The 23,187-nt window shown below is 36.9% G+C and overlaps 4 protein-coding genes across 8 annotated transcripts; 1 reads left to right on the top strand and 3 right to left on the bottom strand.

Annotated features, from left to right (window-relative positions):
• Window positions 1–2,292: 2,292 nt before the first annotated feature.
• Window positions 2,293–5,029, bottom strand: LOC113507741 (phosphatidylinositol 4-phosphate 5-kinase 5-like). Its single transcript, XM_026890687.1, has 3 exons — window positions 4,054–5,029; window positions 3,418–3,588; window positions 2,293–2,730 (listed from the first exon to the last, which is right to left on the bottom strand). The coding sequence occupies exons 2-3, from the start codon at window positions 3,581–3,583 to the stop codon at window positions 2,360–2,362; spliced, it is 537 nt and encodes a 178-aa protein (XP_026746488.1). The 5' UTR covers window positions 3,584–3,588; window positions 4,054–5,029; the 3' UTR covers window positions 2,293–2,359.
• An 80-nt stretch (window positions 5,030–5,109) lies between these two features.
• LOC113507738 (dihydrolipoyllysine-residue acetyltransferase component of pyruvate dehydrogenase complex, mitochondrial) lies at window positions 5,110–12,831 on the bottom strand. 4 transcript variants are annotated; one of them, XM_026890680.1, is made up of 10 exons: window positions 12,320–12,831; window positions 10,885–11,057; window positions 10,122–10,304; window positions 9,571–9,606; window positions 9,108–9,305; window positions 8,003–8,310; window positions 7,495–7,589; window positions 6,828–7,027; window positions 6,376–6,478; window positions 5,110–6,191 (listed from the first exon to the last, which is right to left on the bottom strand). In XM_026890680.1, exons 1-10 carry the CDS (start codon window positions 12,442–12,444, stop codon window positions 6,062–6,064), a joined length of 1,551 nt encoding a protein of 516 aa, XP_026746481.1. In that variant the 5' UTR covers window positions 12,445–12,831; the 3' UTR covers window positions 5,110–6,061. The 4 variants fall into 4 exon arrangements, with proteins under 4 accessions (XP_026746481.1, XP_026746482.1, XP_026746483.1 ...); XM_026890681.1 differs by having other exon boundaries at window positions 9,108–9,302; XM_026890682.1 differs by lacking the exon at window positions 9,571–9,606 and having other exon boundaries at window positions 12,320–12,830.
• Window positions 12,832–13,565: 734 nt separating this feature from the next.
• LOC113507742 (60S ribosomal protein L37a) lies at window positions 13,566–14,948 on the top strand. Its single transcript, XM_026890688.1, has 3 exons — window positions 13,566–13,674; window positions 13,866–13,994; window positions 14,768–14,948. Exons 1-3 carry the CDS (start codon window positions 13,672–13,674, stop codon window positions 14,906–14,908), a joined length of 273 nt encoding a protein of 90 aa, XP_026746489.1. The 5' UTR covers window positions 13,566–13,671; the 3' UTR covers window positions 14,909–14,948.
• On the bottom strand, window positions 14,885–23,013 carry LOC113507740 (solute carrier family 41 member 1-like). Of its 2 annotated transcripts, XM_026890686.1 has the most exons (5): window positions 22,631–23,013; window positions 20,248–22,529; window positions 18,934–19,102; window positions 18,447–18,510; window positions 14,885–17,324 (listed from the first exon to the last, which is right to left on the bottom strand). In XM_026890686.1, the coding sequence occupies exon 2, from the start codon at window positions 22,508–22,510 to the stop codon at window positions 21,218–21,220; it is 1,293 nt and encodes a 430-aa protein (XP_026746487.1). In that variant the 5' UTR covers window positions 22,511–22,529; window positions 22,631–23,013; the 3' UTR covers window positions 14,885–17,324; window positions 18,447–18,510; window positions 18,934–19,102; window positions 20,248–21,217. The 2 variants fall into 2 exon arrangements, with proteins under 2 accessions (XP_026746487.1, XP_026746485.1); XM_026890684.1 differs by having other exon boundaries at window positions 20,248–23,013.
• Window positions 23,014–23,187: the final 174 nt, after the last annotated feature.

Genomic DNA, 23,187 nt, shown 5'->3' with positions numbered 1-23,187 from the left:
CTAATTTAGCACTTTGCTGTCTAAAAGGGCCTTTTCATGCTCATGAACTCCCACTTTCTTGGCTTAAGACCCTTAGATGATGTTTATGACAAACAGCCGATCGACAGCAGATACCTAGTTAACGTAGACTCATAGAAACATAACATAAGTATACAAACCGGACGTTCATTTAGTAGAACGGTAGATATGTCAACAAAGTAGAAAGGCATGTACCTATATAAAAAAAGGTTTGGTAAACGAAAAGAAAACAAACGCCTCATTTAGGAAAAATTGGATCGAACCCATTTAATCATTGAAAGAAGATTACATTTTTATGTCCTTCGTGCGTAAACGCTTAAGTAAACCCACCTAAACGCTTAGTTAATCTTAGATGACATCATACACTTTCAATGAAACGACTATCACACCATACATATACTTACCTAGCTATAGGTCCCTGGATCAATGTTTACGTAGCGTCATTGTATGTTTTGTAGATTTTCTTATGAATGTAGAGCAGATTGCAAGATAACGTATACTTATCGCTGAGTTTTGATCTTATAATATCAGCCAGTTTTAATGTTAGAATTTGATATTTTTAAGGTTCGCTACCAAAAGGTTACAGATACTATTACTGAGACCCACTTTTTATCGCATAACCGGAACATCTTTGCTAAAACTCGAACTTTATTTTTGCTATAGAGTAAAAATAAATACATTATCTGTGAAAATTGCAGCTATCTAGTTATTTTGGTTCATACAGTCTGGTGACGGACGGAGGGACAATACAGGGTAACTAAGTATCATAAGGGTTCCGTTTTTTATATGATTAATGAGTAGCCTACACCATGAAAAGTCTTTGCAAGGTGTGTCGAAAGGGCTTAGGAAATGGTAGCTGATCATCATTTTGAATTATATCGCTAACCGCTTTAAGACATTAACGGTGCATTCAACGCACTATAAACCTTTTAGAGTCCATCATAAATAAAGAACGGCCTATTAAACAGGTAGTTAAATCAACGTCCTTCACCTCGGAACCATTCCGTTGTCCTTCCTAATTACTAATTATGGACACCGAACATTAGTTCGCAAGATACACGGTCTCTAGTCACGCACTGAACCACACCTTTGCTACTCAAAAGTAGCGAAGCTTTACCACCATTTAAAATCGAACTACCTCTCCCCTCGCACCCGAACAAGATGCAGATGTAATAAGTATAACGCGTTAAGAGCGCAGGGATCTTTTTAGAATGGCTATTCAAATGTGGGTGTACATCCGAGGACAAATAACAAATCTAAGAGTTCGTTCACAGGCTTGATCAGTGACGTGATACCTCGTGACCCGTAGGCGGCCGGCAGTCTGCCGCTTGTACATATGACGATGCAAATTAATGTCATCATACCTTATACAGTCGTATGGTACTACGCAATCTCCATGAGACATTCTAATAAAGGTTTCATCAGTGGCCACTTGTTCTAAAGGTCTTTGTTTGTGAATGAACACCGGTTGATTTCTAATATCTATAATTGAAGAACGCCCCGTTTCACCGTAGGTTTATTTCACAGTACATGCATTCGTGGCCTAGTTGAGCATAAGCTTATAACCGTAACCATTTTAAAATAGGCAGGTTCAACTAAATAAATTATGATATGGTGTTACATAATTTAACAACTAACGGACTGTTTGCTTTTTTGAAGATTTATTGTGATCGCCATACAAATCATACTAAGTAGTAGATACTTATCACCGCTACTTAATGTGACGATAGAATAACAAAAATTTCGGACGTAACTGGGACAGGATGTCCGTTGGACCGAACATAGGTTGAACGTGTACAAGTATTTAATTTGACATTTAAATACCAACCAAAAATCCCTAATGAGTACTTAGGTAACTAAAAACATTCATCATCATAATACATAAAACTTTTTGCCAGCGATTGTCCTCAACTTAAATGTGTATCGTAAGTGGAGTTCAAACGAGTGTCACAAGATTGAGTGCCCCAACAAGTCGAGTGACTAACTGCATTAGCGGGTTTAAGTACCGAGTGCGGCAGTTTCTCAATCTACCATTCTACCAAACGTTTCCTTTGTTTACACTTTGTCCTATCGATTGTTTACATAAATGATTGGTACACGCCTTTAAATTAACATACAAGTTCACACTCAATAAAACAACTCGGTAACTAATTCTCTTGGCCTAACTCCGCACTTCCGCAGTTTGTACGTTACTTACACATTGATGTTCAATCATCCAACTCCAATGGTTTAGGGTCAATAAACTTGTTGATGAGGAAAACAAAACAAAGAAAAAATGGTAGTAAATCAACGTTGTTTACTCTCTAGGTATTTTGGAAGGTTTACCCGCAGAAACTTCAAGTTAAATAGTCCTATGAGTATGACGTCGTTTTACTTTAGTTGATTCCCGAGTTGTATCCAAAAATTCAAAGAAGTGATTTACCGGCTCGAACCAACCGTAGCCCGAGTCCGCTTTCCCCAACCAAACGTGCCCGTTAGGGTCTGTCAGTCTCAAGTGACCCACAGGGCAATTGTCGATGAAATCGCAATCCAATAAACTTCCATCAGGATAGGTGTATTGTCCGTGGTTATTGTAATACCAATCTTTAAATTGACCTTTATATGTTGAGCCGTCGACGTATGTTATAGACACCTCCTCGTTGCCACCAAATTTGTCTGATTCCCAGAGCCCCGTGTAGCAGTCTCCTTCAGCGGTGGTGTACACGCCAGGCCCTGTAATGGTGGTATTACGAGTCGGTTTAATGGTGCACCCATAAAGGTAGCTCGTAAAGTATAAGACAAACGCAAGTAAGTATAAGGAACGTAACCAACGCAACAGTTTAGGTAATTGGAGCGTAACGCTCCTCTGTGCACGGTTCTAAATGGATTACGATACGGTCCATTAGACCACACGATAAAACTGGAAAATATTCAACTCCGTAAGCTTAACCACCGATGAGAATAGATGTGTTTGCAAGACAATACGTAGTTTTGTTTCGCAAATGTTAGATTGAGTGTGCTGAGGTGAAGTGCAGTTACTTGAATTTTGCATAAGTGTTACACGCTAATCTGAGTTATAACCGCATTTATGTTAATATCAAAGGATTTATGTTCATGTTGAAATGTTGTATTGAGATAGTGGATAAGGTTTTGTGGAAGGAATTTGATGCCTTTATTAACTAAAGGCTAATATGCACAATAAGCACGCATGTATAGGTTGCGTAACGTGGATTCCTTAGTTTAGTATAGATAGAGCAAAATACTTCTTTGTCAGAAGCAATCCATTTTACGTCCAGATATTCTCATTTTATCATCTGATTTTTGCTACGTGAAACAATATTCCTGATTGGGTAGGTGTAAAAATTACCCTCCTTCTGAAGCAGTTTTAAACGAACTACCCAAGTATTTTATTTTCGTTACCATGCATCCGAACAGAACGATCTTTTTTCTTGGCTTCGAAGTAGCCATCATACAAATCGCCTGTGGTGTGTTTGAAGAATCCATGGTCTTGGACTACAGGAACCTCCTTGGCTGGCTTTTTGGAAACTTCAACGTCAGAGTCAGCCTCCGTTGGCGTATCAGTCATTTTTACTGAATTAAAATAAAGCTAGATCGGTGACGAATGAATTAGAATAATAATTAAGATTTGTACAAGTATTTTCTATAGCTTGGGTTACCCTGGATGAAAAGATCAGTCCCAATGCCTTTATAAATTGCACCAAATTACATTTTCTCTGCATTTATCTGCATGTCGAAATATAAATATGCGTAATATCAAGAATGAATATCTGCACTATTTGTTTAGGGTCGCCAGTTATTTTTACGACTACTTCATCATCATCATCAGCCCACATTCGTAAACTGCTGGAATTGACTGCTATTGATTTAATGATAGATATTTAAAGGCTGCAACTTAGTAAGTTGCAACTAAACAGAGCTTTTGAGACACAAAGAGTGCAAACAAAATGGCAAAAAATAAAGAACTGGGCGCTGAAAACATTCCTAGACACCACTATATAAAAAACATCGCCCAACATTCAATAAATAGGTACTTACGGCTTTCGTGTGACTTTTTATAATATTTTATTAATTTATATGTGACAGTATGACGGCTGGTGTGTCCGATATTATTATGTCACCTTGCGTGTTACGTTTCGCACGCGAACTCGTGACCATGGCCGTAATTATCGCAACGAGACTATTTACTGTAACACTAGGCTTAATTTGCGTGTAAACCATGTTATTTAAATGACACGTGCTATTCATGTCTATTGTTTAAACGCAAGGTAAATTTTAGAACAGGGATCGAAGTGCAAAAAAGGGTCAACGATAAAAGAAGTAACCAAACCCCACATATTGTCTTGTTGACCCCTTGTCCCCCAAATCACACGCAAGGCCGCGCTTTCCAGCGCTTTCAGTGGTACGGATGCTCAAGATCTTTTTAAACACCGTTTCTACTGGTCCGGATACTGACTGGCCGACTGAGATCGTAAATGATTTCTGGTCCAAGCTGCACTCTTTGCCGGGAATACCGACGACCCTGCTGTGCCGGGTATCTATTGATATACACACCCTGCTTGAGAAGTTCTAGAGCCCTGATTGCCTCGCCATGATTTTCTACAGATGAATTAAAAACCAAAGCCTTTCGGTACATTTGACTAAGTGTGCTTTTCCACCTGAGATAGATAGCTACAGTAATATGCCACAGTTCTCCAAAACTAGGCTAGCAAGATACGCGGGGCATAATGTAGGTATTGTTCTCTACACATAAGTACACCATTCACGATGACCCATTGCAGGTATTTAAAGTACGTACACATAGCCCGCACATAAAAAAAATGTTGCTTTCGTTTCCAGCGGTACTAAGCTATGTGCACCAATGAATATGATTGTTGTATATCAAACGCATCCAGCGGAGCGTAGTCATATCTGGTAAAAAAGTACCCTTTGCAATCTTTATCATATGGATGGTCATACCACCAGGCTATCATTGCAGCCTTTAGGGAAAGATCCCGTTAGAAAGCTTAGGAAACTGATGCTAAGGATGCCTTTTTTCTATTCCTTAAATTATGGGGACTATAAACTGGGTAAAAGTTCAAATAAAACAATAAGTCTATAAGTGAAATATATTCCACTAACGTTCATAAAGTTATCTGCACCATCAAAATATTTAAACAGGTGTAACAAAAAGACATATGCTCTTATTTGCGCCAAGTACATCAACCTATATAGTTACAAATATTATCTCAAAATAATTTCACTTCAGGCACAGAATAAATATAAATATTGATAGATCTTTGCTCCAGATTCTCTATTCAATCAACTCGATATGAATTTGCAATAAATATACCTACTATACAAAAATGCGAATGGTATTTGATTAGAAATACACAAACACACAAGACCACGATTTCGCGACGTTCTTTGTTATGTGTTTGTTACGATCTATTCACAGTATAACAAAATGGATGGAGCTTCCCATGCTGGATATTGTAAGATTACCATTCCTTATTAAACTAAATAAATAGTCACTTAATTTTGTTAAGGCTATGCGTCCTTCGATTAAGTGTCACTAACTCTAGACCGACTATACACTGCCTTACAGCGAACCGAACGTAAGAGCATCATCACAGCACTGTCAAACAAAATTAAACAAAACAAAAGCTAGAGTAATCACGTTAATCGTAGGACACACAGTAACACCGCCTCTTTACAATTTGATACCGGATAACTGATAAAAACAATACAAGAAATGTAAAACGAATAGACAAATAGCAACATAACTCAAAAATAAGTTCCAATCTAAAGTTATCCTTATTCAAATCTTCACAATATAAATCAAAAGGGGTTTGTTACACCATTTATAACTCTAGAACGGCTGAACCGAGTTTCATGATCTTTGATTTGTTGTCTCCGTCCCGAATAACAAAATAACTAAAAGAAACATCGAAAAAAAATCCACAGACAGAACTGCGGCATTCGGTTATAAATAAATAAAAAATAAAAAATGTTCGCTATGTCCATGTAACAAATTGTGTGGAGCGGCCTATGGGCAGTGTGGTGCTCAGAGGATGATGTTGGCGGGGTCCTCCATATTCTCCTTGAAAGCCTTCATCCACTGCGCGCCCACCGCGCCGTCGATAACCCTGTGGTCGGCTGACGCTGTGAACGTTGCGAACTTCGCCAGCCGGAAACTACACCAAAAAAATACATACTTTATGGAATGTAGAGCTACAAGTTTTTGGTATCTAACATATTTTCGTAAGGAAAAGGGTTGTAGTAAATAATTACAGTCAGCAATGTCTACATTAGACATGACCGTGATCTGTGAGCAATGCATTGTTTCTGTAATCCTGTCGTAGTCCTTATCGTACTTACCCTTGTGGTTCCTCTTTGTCAGGGACGACCAAGTCTTGCAGGAAGCCGCACGCCAATATTAACGACTGAGGAGGGTTGATGATAGCGTTGAACATTGTGATGCCTGCAAAACAAATTTAAGTTTGTACAAAAGTGTTAAAATACTATCAAATAATGATAATGATATTCCTCTATCCTTTTTTCTTATTTACTTGATTTTAAATTTAATACTACATAGTTCGTACTAGTTAGTCGGGCGACAGCCGACATTGACTAAAGGTAAAGTTCTTTAGTGCTAATTAAAGCACTAGCTGTTGCCCGCGGGCCCATCCACTACAAATCGATAATGATCCTTCGGGAACATACAATCGGAATAACAACTTTCCTATGTGTTAATCCAAGTTATAAATTATCTGTGTGTACCTTCACCAGACTTCCATACAAATAAACTGGCGCCTAATATTACTACGTACCATACATGCCGAGGTTTGAGACGGTGACAGTTCCGCCGACATACTCCTGCGGCTGCAGCTTGCCGTCGCGCGCTTTGGCGGCCAGCTCCTTCATGTTGCGCGACAGCTCGATGATGCCGCGCGAGTCGCAGTTGAACAGGATCGGCGTCAGCAGCCCGGTCGGGGTCGCTACTGCCACGCTCACGTCTACGTTGCTGAACCTAGTCATTCATCGTTTCAAATTATGTTATAATTACATGTGATAAGGTTTACTTTGCAATAGTAATTTGAATAGGGGATATTTAGGATAAGTTCCCCGAACATTTATGTACATAGTAATTTCTGGTTTGAAATTAATGTTATAATAAATAACATGTGTGATGTGATAAGGTATACTTTTTAATAGCAATAGATTATAAATATTTGTATAGCAGGATATTTAAGACAAGTTACACGTATATGGTAGGTATAGTATACCACAGATGTAGGTTAACAGAATCAGATTTATTTAAAAAGGAATTGGTTTTTAGTACGTTTTATTATAACTCTACTAGGTGTCAAGCCTAAATTGATATTTTTTCTTGTTACACACAAGAGAAACTAATTGAGTTTGATTGTGAAAAGTTCTTTTGATTATCTGACTGTGTTAATCTACATACTTTTAGTGATGTTAATTAAAATAACTCACTGTCTGATGTATGTATCCATCCAGTGTGAGTTTACAGCAGGTACACGCTTGCAGGCGCCGGCTACCGCTTTTATGATGAAATCGTTCATGGAAATCTGGAGTAGAAATAATGAATAGTATTATTCAGACAAGTACTTTCAAAGCTATGAAGACTAGATAAAAAGTATTAAAAATCGTCATCTACACCTACTTCTCATCAGACGATACATTGTATCTAATTGCAGTTTTATGTTTTAACTAGATTAACCAATTGGTTTGGATTCCGAAACCTGATTTCTTATTTTTGTTATGCCCGACAGGGCCCTCAATGCTCCAAAACTAATGTATCTTGTGTACCTACCATCAAAGTTCACATTGTGGAATGCAATAAACGTATTGAGTATTCAGGTAAAAAGGGTTCTAAGAGTTGAAATATGCCATGACAGTTTTGTCCCCTTTTAACATATACAGTCTATCTTCCAAAACTAAGTTCAATTATTTAAGATGATATACGGAGGAGCAGGCAAACCTTGATATCTGCCTTCTCCTTCTGCAACTTCTCGTTGACGGCTTTCCTCATGGCGATAGTCTTCTCGACGTTGACGGTGACGGAGAGCTGGTAGTGCGGGATGGTCTGCTTGGCGGCGGACAGGCGCTTGGCGATGGTCTCGCGCATGCCGGTCAGCGGGATGTCCACGTAGGCGGCGCCGGGCGCGGGCATGGGCGCGGCGGGAGCGGGCCGCGCCCCGCCCGCCGCCGGGGCTGCTGCCGGGGCCGCCGCCGGCGCGCCTGACAAGTCACTACTCTTCAAAGACCCGTACAGGCCTGAACCTTGACCTGCCATGAAATATTGGTTTTTGGTCATCGAGCCTAGTTACTGAATATTCATTTTATTCAGTAACTAGGTAATTCTAAACATTTTATATATACATGTATATATAATTTACTGAATATGAAGAGGAAATAATATTTATACGTGTTAAGGGAAAACCCGGTCCGCTTCTGTAGGTAGAAATAAACATCCACAAGAATAAGCAACTATCGACCATTTCGTAAAGGAAAGAACTTTTTTTTCGAATTGACTAGGTTTTCTAGAAAAAAGTTGCTTATTTCTATTCACAGAAGCGATATTTAAGGTACGACCGGGCTTTACCAAAACACGTACTAGAAGAGAAGAAAAAGAACGGGGCTTTTATTTCATGTCAGATCAAATCAAATAATAATTGGCACACTGTTCTATAATAAGTTGGCAATAAAAAATGTAACTGTTGATATCAAAACCTCTAAAATTGAGATTGCATTGTAAATTGATTGAATGAAAGACAATAGCAAGGCTGAACTTGTGTGACATTAAAGTAAATATGTCTTAAGTCCTTAAACACTAAGGTTGGGTTTTGTAAAAACTTTTTGTTATCAATAGGAAAATTGTTTTTTTTTTCCTTGACGTTAAGATTGACAATGTAGCATGGTAAATTCATTTCAATAATATTTATAACGAATTCTGGCCAATATAAGATACCAACACAAAACACTGAACTCAATAAAGGGAATAAAAATAGGTATTTCATTTTAAAGCAAGACCGTAGCTGGTAAGATTCATATTAGAAAGGAGATAGATTGGGCTGTATCGTTACCTGATAGCCTGACGCTCTTGATCTCGGCAAGGCGCCTAGCCATAGGGCTAGCATAGACCCTGTCGCCGGAGGGAGCGGCGGCGGCGGCGGGCGGCGGCGGGGCGGCGGCCGCGGGCGCGGGCGCGGGGGCGGGCGCGGGCGGCGGCGGGGGCGCGGCCGCTGGCGCCGGAGCGGCTGCTGGCGCTGGCGCTTCTGCTGCTGGGTTACGATATTTTGTAAGTTAGGGACACCTGCCATGGTCAATTATATCAATTCTAGTACTAGTAACTAGTAACTCTAAAATATATGTTTTTAAAAGTCCCTTATTGGACTTATCCCGGTGTTGTTTAAGCCTAGTCCGATGCTAGGCTTAAACAACACCAAAGTAGAAAATGCAAGTTAAAAGCAACATTCATAGGCAAGCATATACAACCATCAACTAATATACAAACATAATAGGCATGTAAAGATATATTCAAATAACCTTTGGGTTTGGGAGCTGGAGCGGCCCCTGGCGCGGCTGTGGGTCAAACTCAGTTGTTAACCAAACATGCAATGGTCATGGCATATTAGTGTTAAAAAAGTACAAAAACAACAATGAAAGCATAACACCACAAAATAAAATTCTTGCTTTATAAACAGTGTACTAAATAAAACTGTAACTTAACAAATATTTACATAAAATGGAAATATTCATATCTTAAACAGGAGTTGAACCTGTAACTCCTCTTGATTCAACTTTAATTTTGTGTGAAGTCCTTGAACACAATTTATAAAGGATGGAATGGCAATTAATTCAGTGATTTACAAGCTGGCCCCAAGGTTACTGTGTTGTTTTTTTTTACTTTATGTTAATCCTTTTCCCTTGTGTCTGCATGTGAGAATATTATGTCTTGTTACAAATACTGAATGCATACAAATAAAGCAAATATTGCACAGCAAACCATGATAAACACATATCCTGTATATTTGTCTATATAAAAATAAACTCCACATCTAGAAAATCACAATAATATTTAATTATTTTCAACTTACAGTCATCCTTAAAATCTTTGAATGCAGCAACATCTTCTTTATTTTCCACAATAATACATAGCAGCTTGCCTACAGGAACTCCTTTTGCACCCTCTGGGATCACAATCTTGGCCAGATAGCCTTCTTCTGGGGTTTCAAAACCCATTGTGGCCTTGTCTGTCTCAATCTCACAAAGTAGATCACCTATAAGGCAAAATAGAGACTATAAATAGATAAATAATAATAAATTAGCTGCTAAGTAGTAGTTTTTATAGGTTACTGAAGAACACATGTTTACACATCACTCAAATGTAACATAGTTTGTTGTATAGCTTGAGTTTGGTGTCTGTATAAACTGGCAAGTTAACCTGCCAAGTAGCCAAGTAAGTAAATTAATTTGCCATTCATTGCATTTTGTATAACATGAAATAATGCACTAATAAAAAATCTAAACAGAAAACATTTGAATCAAGTCTTTCATCAAAATAATTACACTGAAATGTGATTGTTGCAAGATATTAACATAGGTCCTTGATCCCTGTGTAGAAAAGCTCTAAATTTGCAAATTCTGTAACTCAATGATAAAGACTTGAATGGGCATTTTTTACCTTTTTAAATACCATGGTTATAAAGTTATGGAGTTTCTTGCCGGTTCTTCTCCTTAAGAATAAATCTTGGAACCGTACAACTAGAGTCAGTAATGTAAAGTTTTAAAAGTGCCTGAAAAATGGCCTATTTGAAAAAAAAACTTTGATTCTGAGTTTCATAATGTATTTTTCTATACCTTCAGCAAGTTTATCCCCCTCTTTCTTCTTCCAACTGACAATGGAGCCCATCTCCATGGTAGGGGAGAGAGCTGGGAGAGCCACTTTTGTGTGAGATGGTAGGTCTGCATAATACCTCTTCTGAATTGACCATTGTGGAGCCAAGACTCTTTTGGTCTGGGTACTTAATACTCTGAAAAGTAAAAAGAGCCATTCATAAACATTTATTTATTTATTTATCCATTCTTTCTGATACCCTAACCTATTGAAAACATACATTTAAAGTTAGACCATTAAACAAGATGACATAAATGTGGACCCTAAATTAGAGAAAAACAGCTTTTGCCTATTATTCAATTTTACATCAAAAACTTCTTTAAGACAAATAGTAGTATTAAGAAGTACCTACCCTTGCCATTAGCATACACTTAATTTGTTTTAACATTATGCGTAAGCCTACTATCAAAGTCACCGTGAGATAAAGTAATCAGTTTATATAATATTTTAGCTTATCAGTTACGCACAGTTGAGACATCTCAATGATATCTACAGTAATCTAAACCAAGTAGAAGTTTTACAAACAATCATGTCATTTGATAATCTAGTGATCTTGTTCATCATAACTTAGATTTAGTCAGCACTTTCATATTTAGAGTCAAACCTATACAAATACCATTAAAATGATTTATTAAGGAACTAATTATAGTTTATCAATTAAAACTAATATAGACATAACACAAAAATATTCAGACAATATTATCAGCTACAAGATAACAAGAATATAGTATTTCTGCACCAAATTTGATAAAAGGTGTATGATAACAATTATAAATTACTATAAATACTTCCTGAAGACAACTTCATATTCTTTTAAAGTTACAAAATGACAATCATACATACTAAATTGTTTAAACTTAAAGATGCACCAATGTTACTGCCAGTTACATAGAAATTAAAGTCAATAAAGGCAATTGACTCAATAAACATTACAGGCTCAATAGACAAGCCATAATGTCGTTCACAGAAAAAGCGCAATGGTATCCCCCATCTTTTTTTCATTAGGACACTAGTAGTAGTTGCTTTAGTATTCTTCTTTAGCATAATGAACTAAGTATGTGTCTTCACTAAGGTTGGGTATATTCTTATTAGAATGTCACTGAACCTACCTTTACGGAGCCGCTATTTTTCAGCGGTATTAGGGCACAATACATTACTTCCAGTATAATTATGTACTCGCAACATAAGACACGTGGAATAGCCGGCAAATATTCGGCGAAATGACAATCGGCAAGGTGAAAACCATTGACGTTTTGGTTATGCAACTAGTAGAATTTATTTGAACAGTAAAGAGACAGTATAATGAAACAATACATTTCCAACACAACAACCAACATAACCCAAATACGTAAAGCTATAATAAATAGTGTAAACTCACTGAAATGTGCAATAACTCACTTGTTAGAAAGTTTCCTCCTGGATATTTCAACTGCAGTGCTCATACATCTCGTGATATTTGACCGCACAGCTTTTCTGAAGCCATCATTTACTACTCGGTTTCGTACTAAGATCGATCGAAACATTTTGATTTTTATTTTGTAAAAACTAGCCCGTCCAGGTGATGGGACGGTTTTATTGCCGTAGGATCGACCTTTTTACAAGTTGTAGGTCGTTCTAAATGCTTGCAAACTTACAGAACTGGGTGCTGGAAAACTTAAATTCTGACAGTTTTCGCACCAATCACAGATGGTTAGAAACGAGTAATATAGGAAATGATTGGTTCGAAGCTGTGCCGTGTTTCACTACAAAATATACCATATTTTAAACACCATTACCCACGGAACTGATACAAAAAAAACTAAAGAAAAAAACAAACAAATTTTTTATGATAATATGATAAGTTCATTGTAAAATATATGGACGCTTTTTAGGTAATATTGTTTTAACAGCTTTTTTTGAAAACCAATTTTCTTCTTGGCATATATCTTTCTAAATGTGAACTGTTCTTTTCAGACAGTATTTGACTTTTGGCACTAAACCGTAAAAAAGAGGTTTTACAATTCAATCCCTAACTTGTTTGTACTTAAAATTATTTCAAATATATATTTTTACTAGCCGTTTCCCGATTTCACCTGTACCCGATCTTGTGGTAATTTTACAAATTTCTATTATTATTTTTTTGTCTTTTACGCAATGATTCCATATTTTCTCACCGATTAAACCTTCCTTGGACTATTTCAAGGATAAGAAATAAGTCAAATCGGTTCAGCCGTTCTCGAGTTTTAGCGAGACTAAATAAAAGCAATTCATTTTTAAGCATAAAAAAAAAACATTATATTTGACGGTTTACTTGTGACATTTTAATAAAACCGTTACTATCGTAGGCAGAGGGACCATTTCTCAGTCTACGGTTACTATTAATGTGTATTCGAATGTTACCCTAAATTATTTTATAGAAGCCTCCGCATCTTTTCTTATGCGAACAAATTGTCCGTAATAAAAAATGTAGGAATATCGGTTAACTGCGGAATTTTTATATAATTTTCACTTTACTCACCAGATGTAAATTCTGTCTACCTTAATTAGGGCCCGCCACGTTATTAAGGTGTAAATGATTCCGAAATTATTGAATTTATTGTATACCTTATAGTTAACCTTAATGGTCAGTGGAATTTTGATGCATTAATTTTTGCATCTGACATCATTTTTACGTTCGAATGTCAATCGTACATGGCAAGACTGTACTAGTGAACTGTCAAACCAAGTGTCTCTTCTTTTCTGTCAACCATTGAGTTAGACAGGTTATCAAAATGGTGAGAATTAAATTCGAAAATATTTAATGAATCCCTCAGAGATTTAAGTGTTGTAACTGATTTCACGAGTGCCAGTGTACAATGCAAAAGTGCTGAATAAATATTTTGTGCTTCGGACATGTATTGGCCTCCAAAAGTGTTGACAGGTTTTAGTGTTCAATGCAACTTACATTATATTTAAATGTTTTCAGGCCAAACGCACGAAGAAGGTCGGAATCACTGGTAAATATGGCACACGTTACGGTGCCTCTCTCCGTAAGATGGTCAAGAAAATGGAAGTCACCCAGCACGCCAAATACACTTGCTCGTTCTGTGGAAAGGTTAGTAATGAATTGTAAATATTAGGTTATAAAACGTTTACGACTAACATACTCCAAGTTAAACTAGTACTCGTATAGTTATTATTATTAAATTGAATGCTGTTACTCGAGACTGTTTTTAGAAATCGCTATTGTTTACACCCAGACAGCTTTAGCAATTCAGCTTAGGAACAACTAAATATTCCCTAAATTCGGTTTCGAGCCTGTGAGCCGGTCTGGCTTTTGATAAATGAATGAGTCTTGGTAGTTTTTTGTACAAAATATATTCATGTTATTGTGCCAGTTACATTGATAAGTTGACATGATGCACATAAATCTTTGCAGTTGAGTCAATCTTATAACTTACTGCTAATACACATCAGTCACATCCCTCCTAAGTATTTCTTCTTACTGCACAAAATGGAATACTAGTCATCTACCATAAATTAAATACTGTTTATCTGAGATTCGATAAATAATGTAATTCAAATAAAAGTTGGTACCACAACTTAACTTCTGATGTGCCATATCTATGAAATTACATGATTCTATTTAAATTGCATTATATCTTATTTCAATAAATGCAGCTGAGTGTAAAACCTTGGAATACTTATTATTATGTAGTGAAGGATATACTTATGAATATGTTGTTGATTCAATCAAAATGACATATACAAATACATAATATATAGTATTGTCGATAATTTTTGAAAGCAAGTATTGAGGAAGAAATACCAGTCTGTTATGAACCAAGCATATTTTTAAATAATAATACAACCTATCATACTTTCCAGGATGCCATGAAACGTTCCTGTGTCGGCATCTGGTCATGCAAGCGTTGCAAGAGGACCGTAGCTGGTGGCGCCTGGGTGTTCTCCACAACCGCAGCTTCCTCCTGCAGGTCTGCTGTCAGAAGATTGCGTGAAGTCAAGTAAACGTCTGACATTAGCTTAAGATAATAAACAAAAACACCAATATATTGTTTTATTTTTTTCTGTAACAGTTTTAGCCTGAAACATAATAGTTGTTTAAAAATTCTTCTAACTAGGGTATTTACTTCCAGTGGCAATATTTGTCGTTAAATTAACCTCAATTGATATATTCACACTGTATGGTGTTTAAGAATCAAGTATATAACCAGGTCCATGTCTAGGAAAGTGAGAAGGTTTCAATGCATACTCTGCTTGAATAATATATACCAGAATGAAGGTTATGCATAGGTAATTGTATTGTATAATTAGTAGTATGACCTGTTGAATTATCAACTTTTCTGTAGAACATAACGAAATAAATACGTAAAAAATCCAGCACTGAGGAACGTAATCCGCATTTAGAGAACCAGATCACAAGTGCAAAGAAATTGAGTTGAATAAAAGCAGATAATGCAAAAAGTAGTCATACTCACACGGGAATCGAACCTGCAGACTTGCGCTAGGTAGTGATTCACGTAGCCTCTCTAAACGACTGTTTGTGTGGGTGAAAACATGTTTGGTATTGTGCTGGTCTTGCAGTTCTGTGCATGGATTTTACACGAGGTGCAGGTTCGATCCCAACGCAGGAAAAGTACCAATGTCACTTAAAGTTATATGTACTTACTTTCTCAATCATTCTAAAGCACGTCTATCATGCGGTGTAAGGCGACCTGGTTCCCAAATACTGGAATCTGAAATCTACTAACCGCAGTGAGCTAGATGGTGATCAATGTTAAAACTTACTCTATACGAGAAGAGGCCTGTGCCCAGCATTGGGACGGAAATCTGTTTGCCACCTGTATAAAGAATGGTTGATTATGGCTGGCGTACCCAACATCATCCTGCAGCACCGCTAAGCTTTTTATAAAATGCCGCAAGGCGCAAACTTATTAGTTGTTTGCACAGATAAGAGATAACTTATTCAAATACTTTATGTATAAACAACCGCTGTAAGCGTGTGTCTTGTTGGTAAATATGCTTTGACGAGAAAGAAAGCCTTTGTTACTGAAATCTTGTACGGCGCAAGGAAGAAAAGCGACAATTCATATTACGGGATTTTCTACGAGTATCAGATAGTCCTTTTGAGTACGAAGGGAAGCTTTCCTGCCGGGGTAGCGGGATTTTCCGAAAGGGTTACGGTGGCCCCGATACACGAAGGGCAAAGGAAGGAACATAGGTGGTTTTTAGTCAGAAGCAGTCTGACACTGCCTTCCGCTAAAAAGCGAAGGACTCATGCGATGATTTTCTATACAAAAAAAGAACTTTACCTCCGTGTGGTTTTACACTACATATTAAAACTTTTTTTCGTCAAGCGAAATCATCTATTGCTCTAGTCACTTAATCAGGAGGTATATTTACTTAAATACTTGACCAGCGGCAGTGGTGAAATGCAATGAAAATAAATCCTCATAATTTCGTGATCTTAGTAGCTGTTGTGAGCGACTTTTTCCGTGTGATTATAAAGATAAAGCCCACACATAAAATCGTGATGACTGTGTATATACCTAAGTACTGCGTTCGTAGAATGAAAGTTGGGGAGTCAGTAAGGTTCTTATCTCAATATATTATCAAGTATTTTCACCTTCTGAAGTATAAGCATTTTGTTTTAAATTGATAAAATATTATCTCAAAATGTCTGTCAGTCAAATGGTAAGTAGGTACTTACCTTCTTAACTTCACCACGAAACAAAAAAATATATTTTGATGATCCCGCCAAATTGTGATCGAATCGGTTTGTTGCAAGATATTAAGATAAGGTATTATTTTACCTTACCTTGTTTTAAAACTCTGATGACTTCTTTTTTTAGTAAAACGCGGGGATCATCGTGTTAACCGCGTTTTCGGACGAGGGAGTTTAATTAACGAAAGTTGTGCAAGTATACCACAGCATTTAAATAATGTGTTCAAATACAAAACAATTGACACTGCAAATAATTTGCTTTTAACGATAGCAGCATGATTTAAAGTTCCTACCTATACAATTAAGACATTTAACTGGGTAATCAAATACCTAATGAGTTCAAATGGGTATAAAATTACTGCAGTAGTTAGATAACTTACTCACCTATCTGTTTTTATGAAGCAATTATGTTTTACCTACTAAGTAGGTACTCCACTTTTAATAATAGCTTTTTATATTACAAACTACTTAGTTAATGAAGCGAAAAATAATTTACGAATTACGAGTCTGCTCGTGGATCCGCACGGCTACCATATGGTAAAGAAAACCTCTGTTATAGTTTGAGTAAGTATATTTCATTTTATTCAAGCCGCGCAGATCTTCTCACATAGTTCCTTTGTGAAGAATCTGTTAGAGTTGCCTTGACAGCCTCCGTAGACGAATCTAACGCAAGCGTTCACTTTGGGGTCGAAACCGTATCTGAAAAGACGTGAGGCAAATAAAATGACCGGTAAAGAAAACAAATAGTGTCAAATTTTATCCAATTCATCGGCCATTGTAAATAGCGGAATTGGGGCCCAGTAATAGGGCGCTCCTTTTAGACTTTCGACACGGCACCATTAAAATGAACACAAATGACTAGGTATTTTCCGAAATTGGAAAGTGATTTCATACATCCGACATAGGTACCTATTAATTTCTGCACTGCAAATAATAGCCAGTGTGGCACAATAAAATTAATTCATACCTACCTAACTCTTATTATGAAATCTTATATAAAAAAATCTCGTGTCACGGTGTTCGTAATTGAACTCCCCGAAACGACCGATTATCATGATTTTTTTTGTGCATAGGTATTGTGTAGATCTGAGAATGGGACATCTATTTTCCAGACCAATTTTTTCCCCTTGAAGTCATTTGTATGGCAAAACAACGTTTCCTGGGACAGCTATTACTATAATACTATATGTAATTCGACAGCCTGCAGGGAGCGAGTGTAGGTAGTGCTCAAGCTCAATAACATAACATCTTTTGTTCCACCATATTTCAAACAAATAAATGATTTATTATTATATTATTATTATTATTATACTTTATATGAACTATGTCCTCCCTTCTGAAGGGGTTTTTACATCTAATCACACGGACCTTAGTCAAGTGCAATTAGAGTTTATATGAGTGTAGTATAGGCAGTGGAGATGGCGGATGTGGTGAAGAATTTTCGGGTGAGTCGACAGGTGTTCAGTATCACAGCTTTCTGAAGGGTGTTAAACGTGTACTTCGGTATATCCAGAATATCAAGACAGCGCTGTAGACTCTTCGGTATGATTCCTGTTGCCGAGATGACGATAGGGACTACATGAATGGTTTCTGCCCGCCACTGGCGCTTTAACTCAATCGCTAAATCTTGATATTTTGACAACTTTTCAGATATTGTAGCCTGTATATTATGGGTATTGGGAACAGCTATGTCAATTAAGTATACAGTTTTACTAGTTTTTTCATGCACTGTGATGTCAGGTCTATTATAGTGGATATTATTATTATTATTATAAGCCTTCTTCAGATGGGTGGAGGAATAAAAACGTGGAGTTCACTTACTTGTAGAAAAGGGCCTGACACCTTCCTGTCTCCAGCGGTTGTAGGCATCTAGGGTCCCTGGCGGCTGGAAGAATATTTTTAATTAAATGAAATAAGAGTAAAGATCTTTGCGACTTAGCAGTTGTAAAAAGTAATCTGTTCCGAAAAATAAAATAGAATAAACTTAATGATAGTAAATCGTGATCAATTTCTACCCAATCAATACCTATTAAATCTTTTTTTAAAGGCTTATTAAAATAAACCAATTAACTTTTTTTTCAAGGTAGTTAACTTAGAAGAAATTATTTTAGTTACCTTCAGAATGGGAAGCCATAGCAATAATAGCGGCAAATAGAACAAAAACGAAACACTTCATTTTGATGATCACCAGAGTACAACTGACTTGTTCTCTAAAAACCAAGGTTTAAATACCTACTAAAACTATTAACTTGTTACTAATAGCGTACATTACTAACGAGGAGATAATGTCTTACGCAATTGTAATTACCTAACAAGTTTGTGGAATACCCGAAGACGAACGAGACGCCGCCCGCGCCGCTCTGTGGTATGCAGCGTGCTGTTAGCTTGGTGACGGTAAGCTGTCGGCGGTAGTAGCTTGCGCGTTTACTATGCTGTAAACCAATCTAGGGACTTCATGTATAAATTACCAAACTCTTCTGGAATTAGAAAAGATCTGTATTGTATCTACTACAGGCTGACTATTTGATATAAGTAATACCAGCCTATTTATACGGAGGGACAGTGGCGGCCTTAGGGGGTGGCGAACGGGGCAATTGCCCGGGGCCTCGCTCTTGCAGGGACCTCACGCCTTTAAAATTTGTGAACTATATTTATTTTATTTTACACATAACGGCAAAGTTAGTTAACTAATTCATAACGTTCAGGTGTCTTATCTAAAAGAAGCTCGATTGATTTTTCACGAAGTTCGATTTGGTACGGGAAGTAGCAAGTACGCAAATCATTTTGTTAAGACCTTCCGCCCGGAGCCTCGCAATGGGTAAGGCCGTCGCTGCATAGGGACTACCTCAACAGACCTTTTCCCGTAAAGGGTAGGTTTGAGCATTGATCACCACTATAACTCAATGCGAGTTTGCGATTTAAAAATTCCAATATTCGGCATACAGTTTACTGTGGGTGCGTTTGGATTGAACCTGCACCTCGTGCATGAAAATCCATGCATAGAACCACACGCGTCTGTATTATACTGAAGGATTAACGAGCAGATTATTCAAGAGCCAAAAACACGTCTAAAACTAACTTTAGTTTCATTCAGAAAATGAATGTAGGTTCATCAAGATCTGGCAAAGAAAAGCTTTGGTGCACCATTTCGTTGTATTATTCGGACTATGCCGAAAAATAAAACGAAGTGATCAGCGCAGTGAGTAAATGCTCCACTGTTAGCACCTCTTCTTTTCACCTGTCTTCTAAAAGAATTGTTGATGTTTACAAGTTAGGTAAATTATTTGAGTTTACAGTCATCATGTGAGGGTGAGGCAGACCAGCATTTATGATATTTAATACGCAGGGTAATGGCGAGTAATATTACTGCACAATACCGACTAGTTGCTCTAACACGTAAGTGCTCCTTCACAAGAACACAAAATCGATGCAACTGTTCAAGAGTTGCAATGCAACAAACGAAAAGCCTCTAAAAAAATTAAACTCAGTCGTTTTTGCCTCGGTTAAATTAATAGGTAAATAGCTATAAGAATTTGATAAATTAAAAGTATGCTAATTATATTATTTGTAAACGCGTCGCTACGCTAAGAATGATTCTGCCAATATTAAAAAAAGTACTTACCAATTTAATTGAGTTACTTTATCAGCAATCCCGGGATTTGGAATAGTGCCCAATTATTGTATAGAATTAACGTCTAGACATGGCTCGACCTGAGCCTTGATATCTAGTGTAGTAGGCACTTAATACTAAATTAGTCAATTAATTATGAGGAACAGACTGTACTGTGACGTTTTAAAACATGACTGTGTAGTACCTAAGCTAACCAACAGGATATTTGTAATATTATAGTTTAAGAGCCATAGTTTATTTTACAATATAAACTGGTGGCTTTACTTAATTAAATGGACGATTTTTTATTAAGTAATCGAACATAATTGATTATATATGCTTTTGTGGAGCACTACATATTGTAATTGTCTATTTAACAATACTGCATCTTGTAAAACAAACAAATTATTTCAATCTGCACTGGTTTAATTTCCCTAATAGCTAATTATCCTTTAAGATAAGACTGGTTACTGAGTCGGGTTTCCCTAATACACATAAATAAATACCTAGGTAAAGAATAATATGGAATATTTGTTAAAACACAAAATTAAAATCAACAAGTTTATTTAAATCACAAAACTCCATCAATGTTTTATGTAATTATAAAAATATCATCTTTAATTTTTCATACTTATACATATTATGTAGCACCAATATCAATTATGTACTTAAGTCTTACATTAATGTACATTTGCAAAACGATTTTGTATAATTTAAGTACATTCACTATCAATTAAATTGAATTTGTAAAACATTATCAAACAGATTTCACAGTCAGGCAAGAGAAGAAAATGAATAGTTAGCTGATAGCATAACATTTTCCTAAGCAATGTGCCCTTATTAAGTACACATCAAGTAAAAAAATAATGGCACAAGAATGCACACACTTAATTACAATTGCTTTAAAAAATACTCCCTTACACTTAGTTATTATTAAAATTCTCAGTTTGAGCTGTTCAGGCAAATTATTGTGTGTGTACTGCTAGTCACCTAAATCACTGTCTTTATCACCTATAGCATATAAAATACTGAATGCTACACCCAGTAGTGCCGTGCCCAGCAAATCCCCAAGTGCCGTCAGATAAGGTATCGCTGAATTATCAGGGTCCATACCCATTTTCCACATCCAGGCCACCATGTAGTGACTAATTGTTAACAATAAGAATACTTGTAGCATAGCAGCAGACATATAAATTAAAATAAATGTGGGTGTGGTAGATGTGTGGCCAGCCCTTAAATATCCTATTGTATAAATAAATATTAACTGGCCTGGTATCACCATAAGTAGCAGTAGTTTAGTTGTGCTACCTATAACAGAACCTTCTTTTTGCCCTGTGTGAAGTTGTGTTGACAGCCTGGAGGCATGTACCGCCACCATGTTACCACCAATACCATTGATAACTAGCTGGTAAACAGCTATGCCTGTGTATATGGATACAGTGTGATCCAATATCAATCCTCCAGCACTACTGATCACCATTGCAGAAACAACTGGCACCCATCCCTCATCCAAAGCTTGTCTTGTAAAGTCATTGCTCCAGGCTATATACCCACACACAGGCACAAGGAGTGCGCCAATAATGATAATAATAGATGGCAAGACTAAACTAGTGCCAAGAGACTTGTATAGCACAGATGCTATCCAAGATAACAGTGCCAAGGTTGTCAGGTCTCCCAAGCTAGCTGCTATGGGTGTGGCAACATTGTCAGGATTTATATTCATTTTCTTAGACACAACTATTACTCCAATCATTATTAAACCAAGCACAAAACTAGCAGTTGATGCAGTTAACACGCTAGACGCACACAACAATGATGCATGATGTATGTCAAATTCTCCTTCTGGTATCCAACCCATGGCGACAGCTGCCATAGCAGCCAGGAACCCCACGAGGACGGCCTGACACTGTATGAGACATAAATTACCCATAACCAGGGATCCCAAACTAGTGTCCAAATGACCCAAATGGGCATGTGTTGATAGTCGAGATGCTAATGTCATTTCAAGATTACCTTTTAACCCGAGCAAGGCTGGCACTAGAATATAAACTTCAGAGACTTTGGTGAAGACATCCCAATGCTGGACAACATCTAAGAGAAGGCTGGCCGCCACCATGCCAAACCCAGCCAACAGGAATGACACAAACATTTGAACTCCTGCCACCCATGAGTTTTCTTTTTCATATTTAATGTCTGGGGGTTTATCTTCATTTTCGATAAGTCGATATGCATCTGTAGTCTTAGTTTCTGGCTCTGATTCAGTACTTCGCGCCATCCTAGAATTGTTCTTGTTTCTGTTCATAATTATAAATTAAATTATTCCGATATGAAATGACACGTATTGATTACCTAAAGTTTAACACTTGTCTAAATTAAAAACAAAAGCGAGACGTACGCTAAAAGATGTTCCAGCTGCTTCAGTCCTCTTCTGTATTTATTGTATGTACGATAAGAAAAATCATTTTGTCACACCAAACCGCTACAACATTAATTGGGTTTTCATTGCAATACAATTAATTTGATGTTTTGACGTCTCTTTGTTGGCGTATTGACGGGACACATAAAAACGTAGAGTAAGTACACAACGTTTATGAAAGTTCTTAATCAAACTTTAATCTCAGTAGTTAGTCTCGCAATAAAAGTAAAAAAAAAAACTAAATATTTCAACGTCTAATCAAATTCAAACTACACAGTAGCCGTGTCACCGCTAGGTGGATAACACATATCTATCTACTGCTAGCAGCAATGATAACAAGTAACAACTGTCGAAGTCGAATCTCTGAATGTCACCTGTCTTAATTGACAGTAGCAGTTTCTAATGTCAGAAATGAGTTTTATCAAAAATAGTTAATAAAACGCAAATCTTTCTCTATCCCAATTAGTCAATAAAATCTTACTCAAATTCACATTTCGCAATTTTCATTTTCTACCCACTCTTTATGCTCATTCTAT

The sequence above is a fragment of the Trichoplusia ni genome, unplaced genomic scaffold, assembly GCF_003590095.1.
Source record: "Trichoplusia ni isolate ovarian cell line Hi5 unplaced genomic scaffold, tn1 tig00003116, whole genome shotgun sequence".
Lineage (NCBI taxonomy): Eukaryota > Metazoa > Arthropoda > Insecta > Lepidoptera > Noctuidae > Trichoplusia > Trichoplusia ni.
Note: the sequence above shows the minus strand (reverse complement) of the source record. Positions and strands in the feature narration are given on the sequence as shown.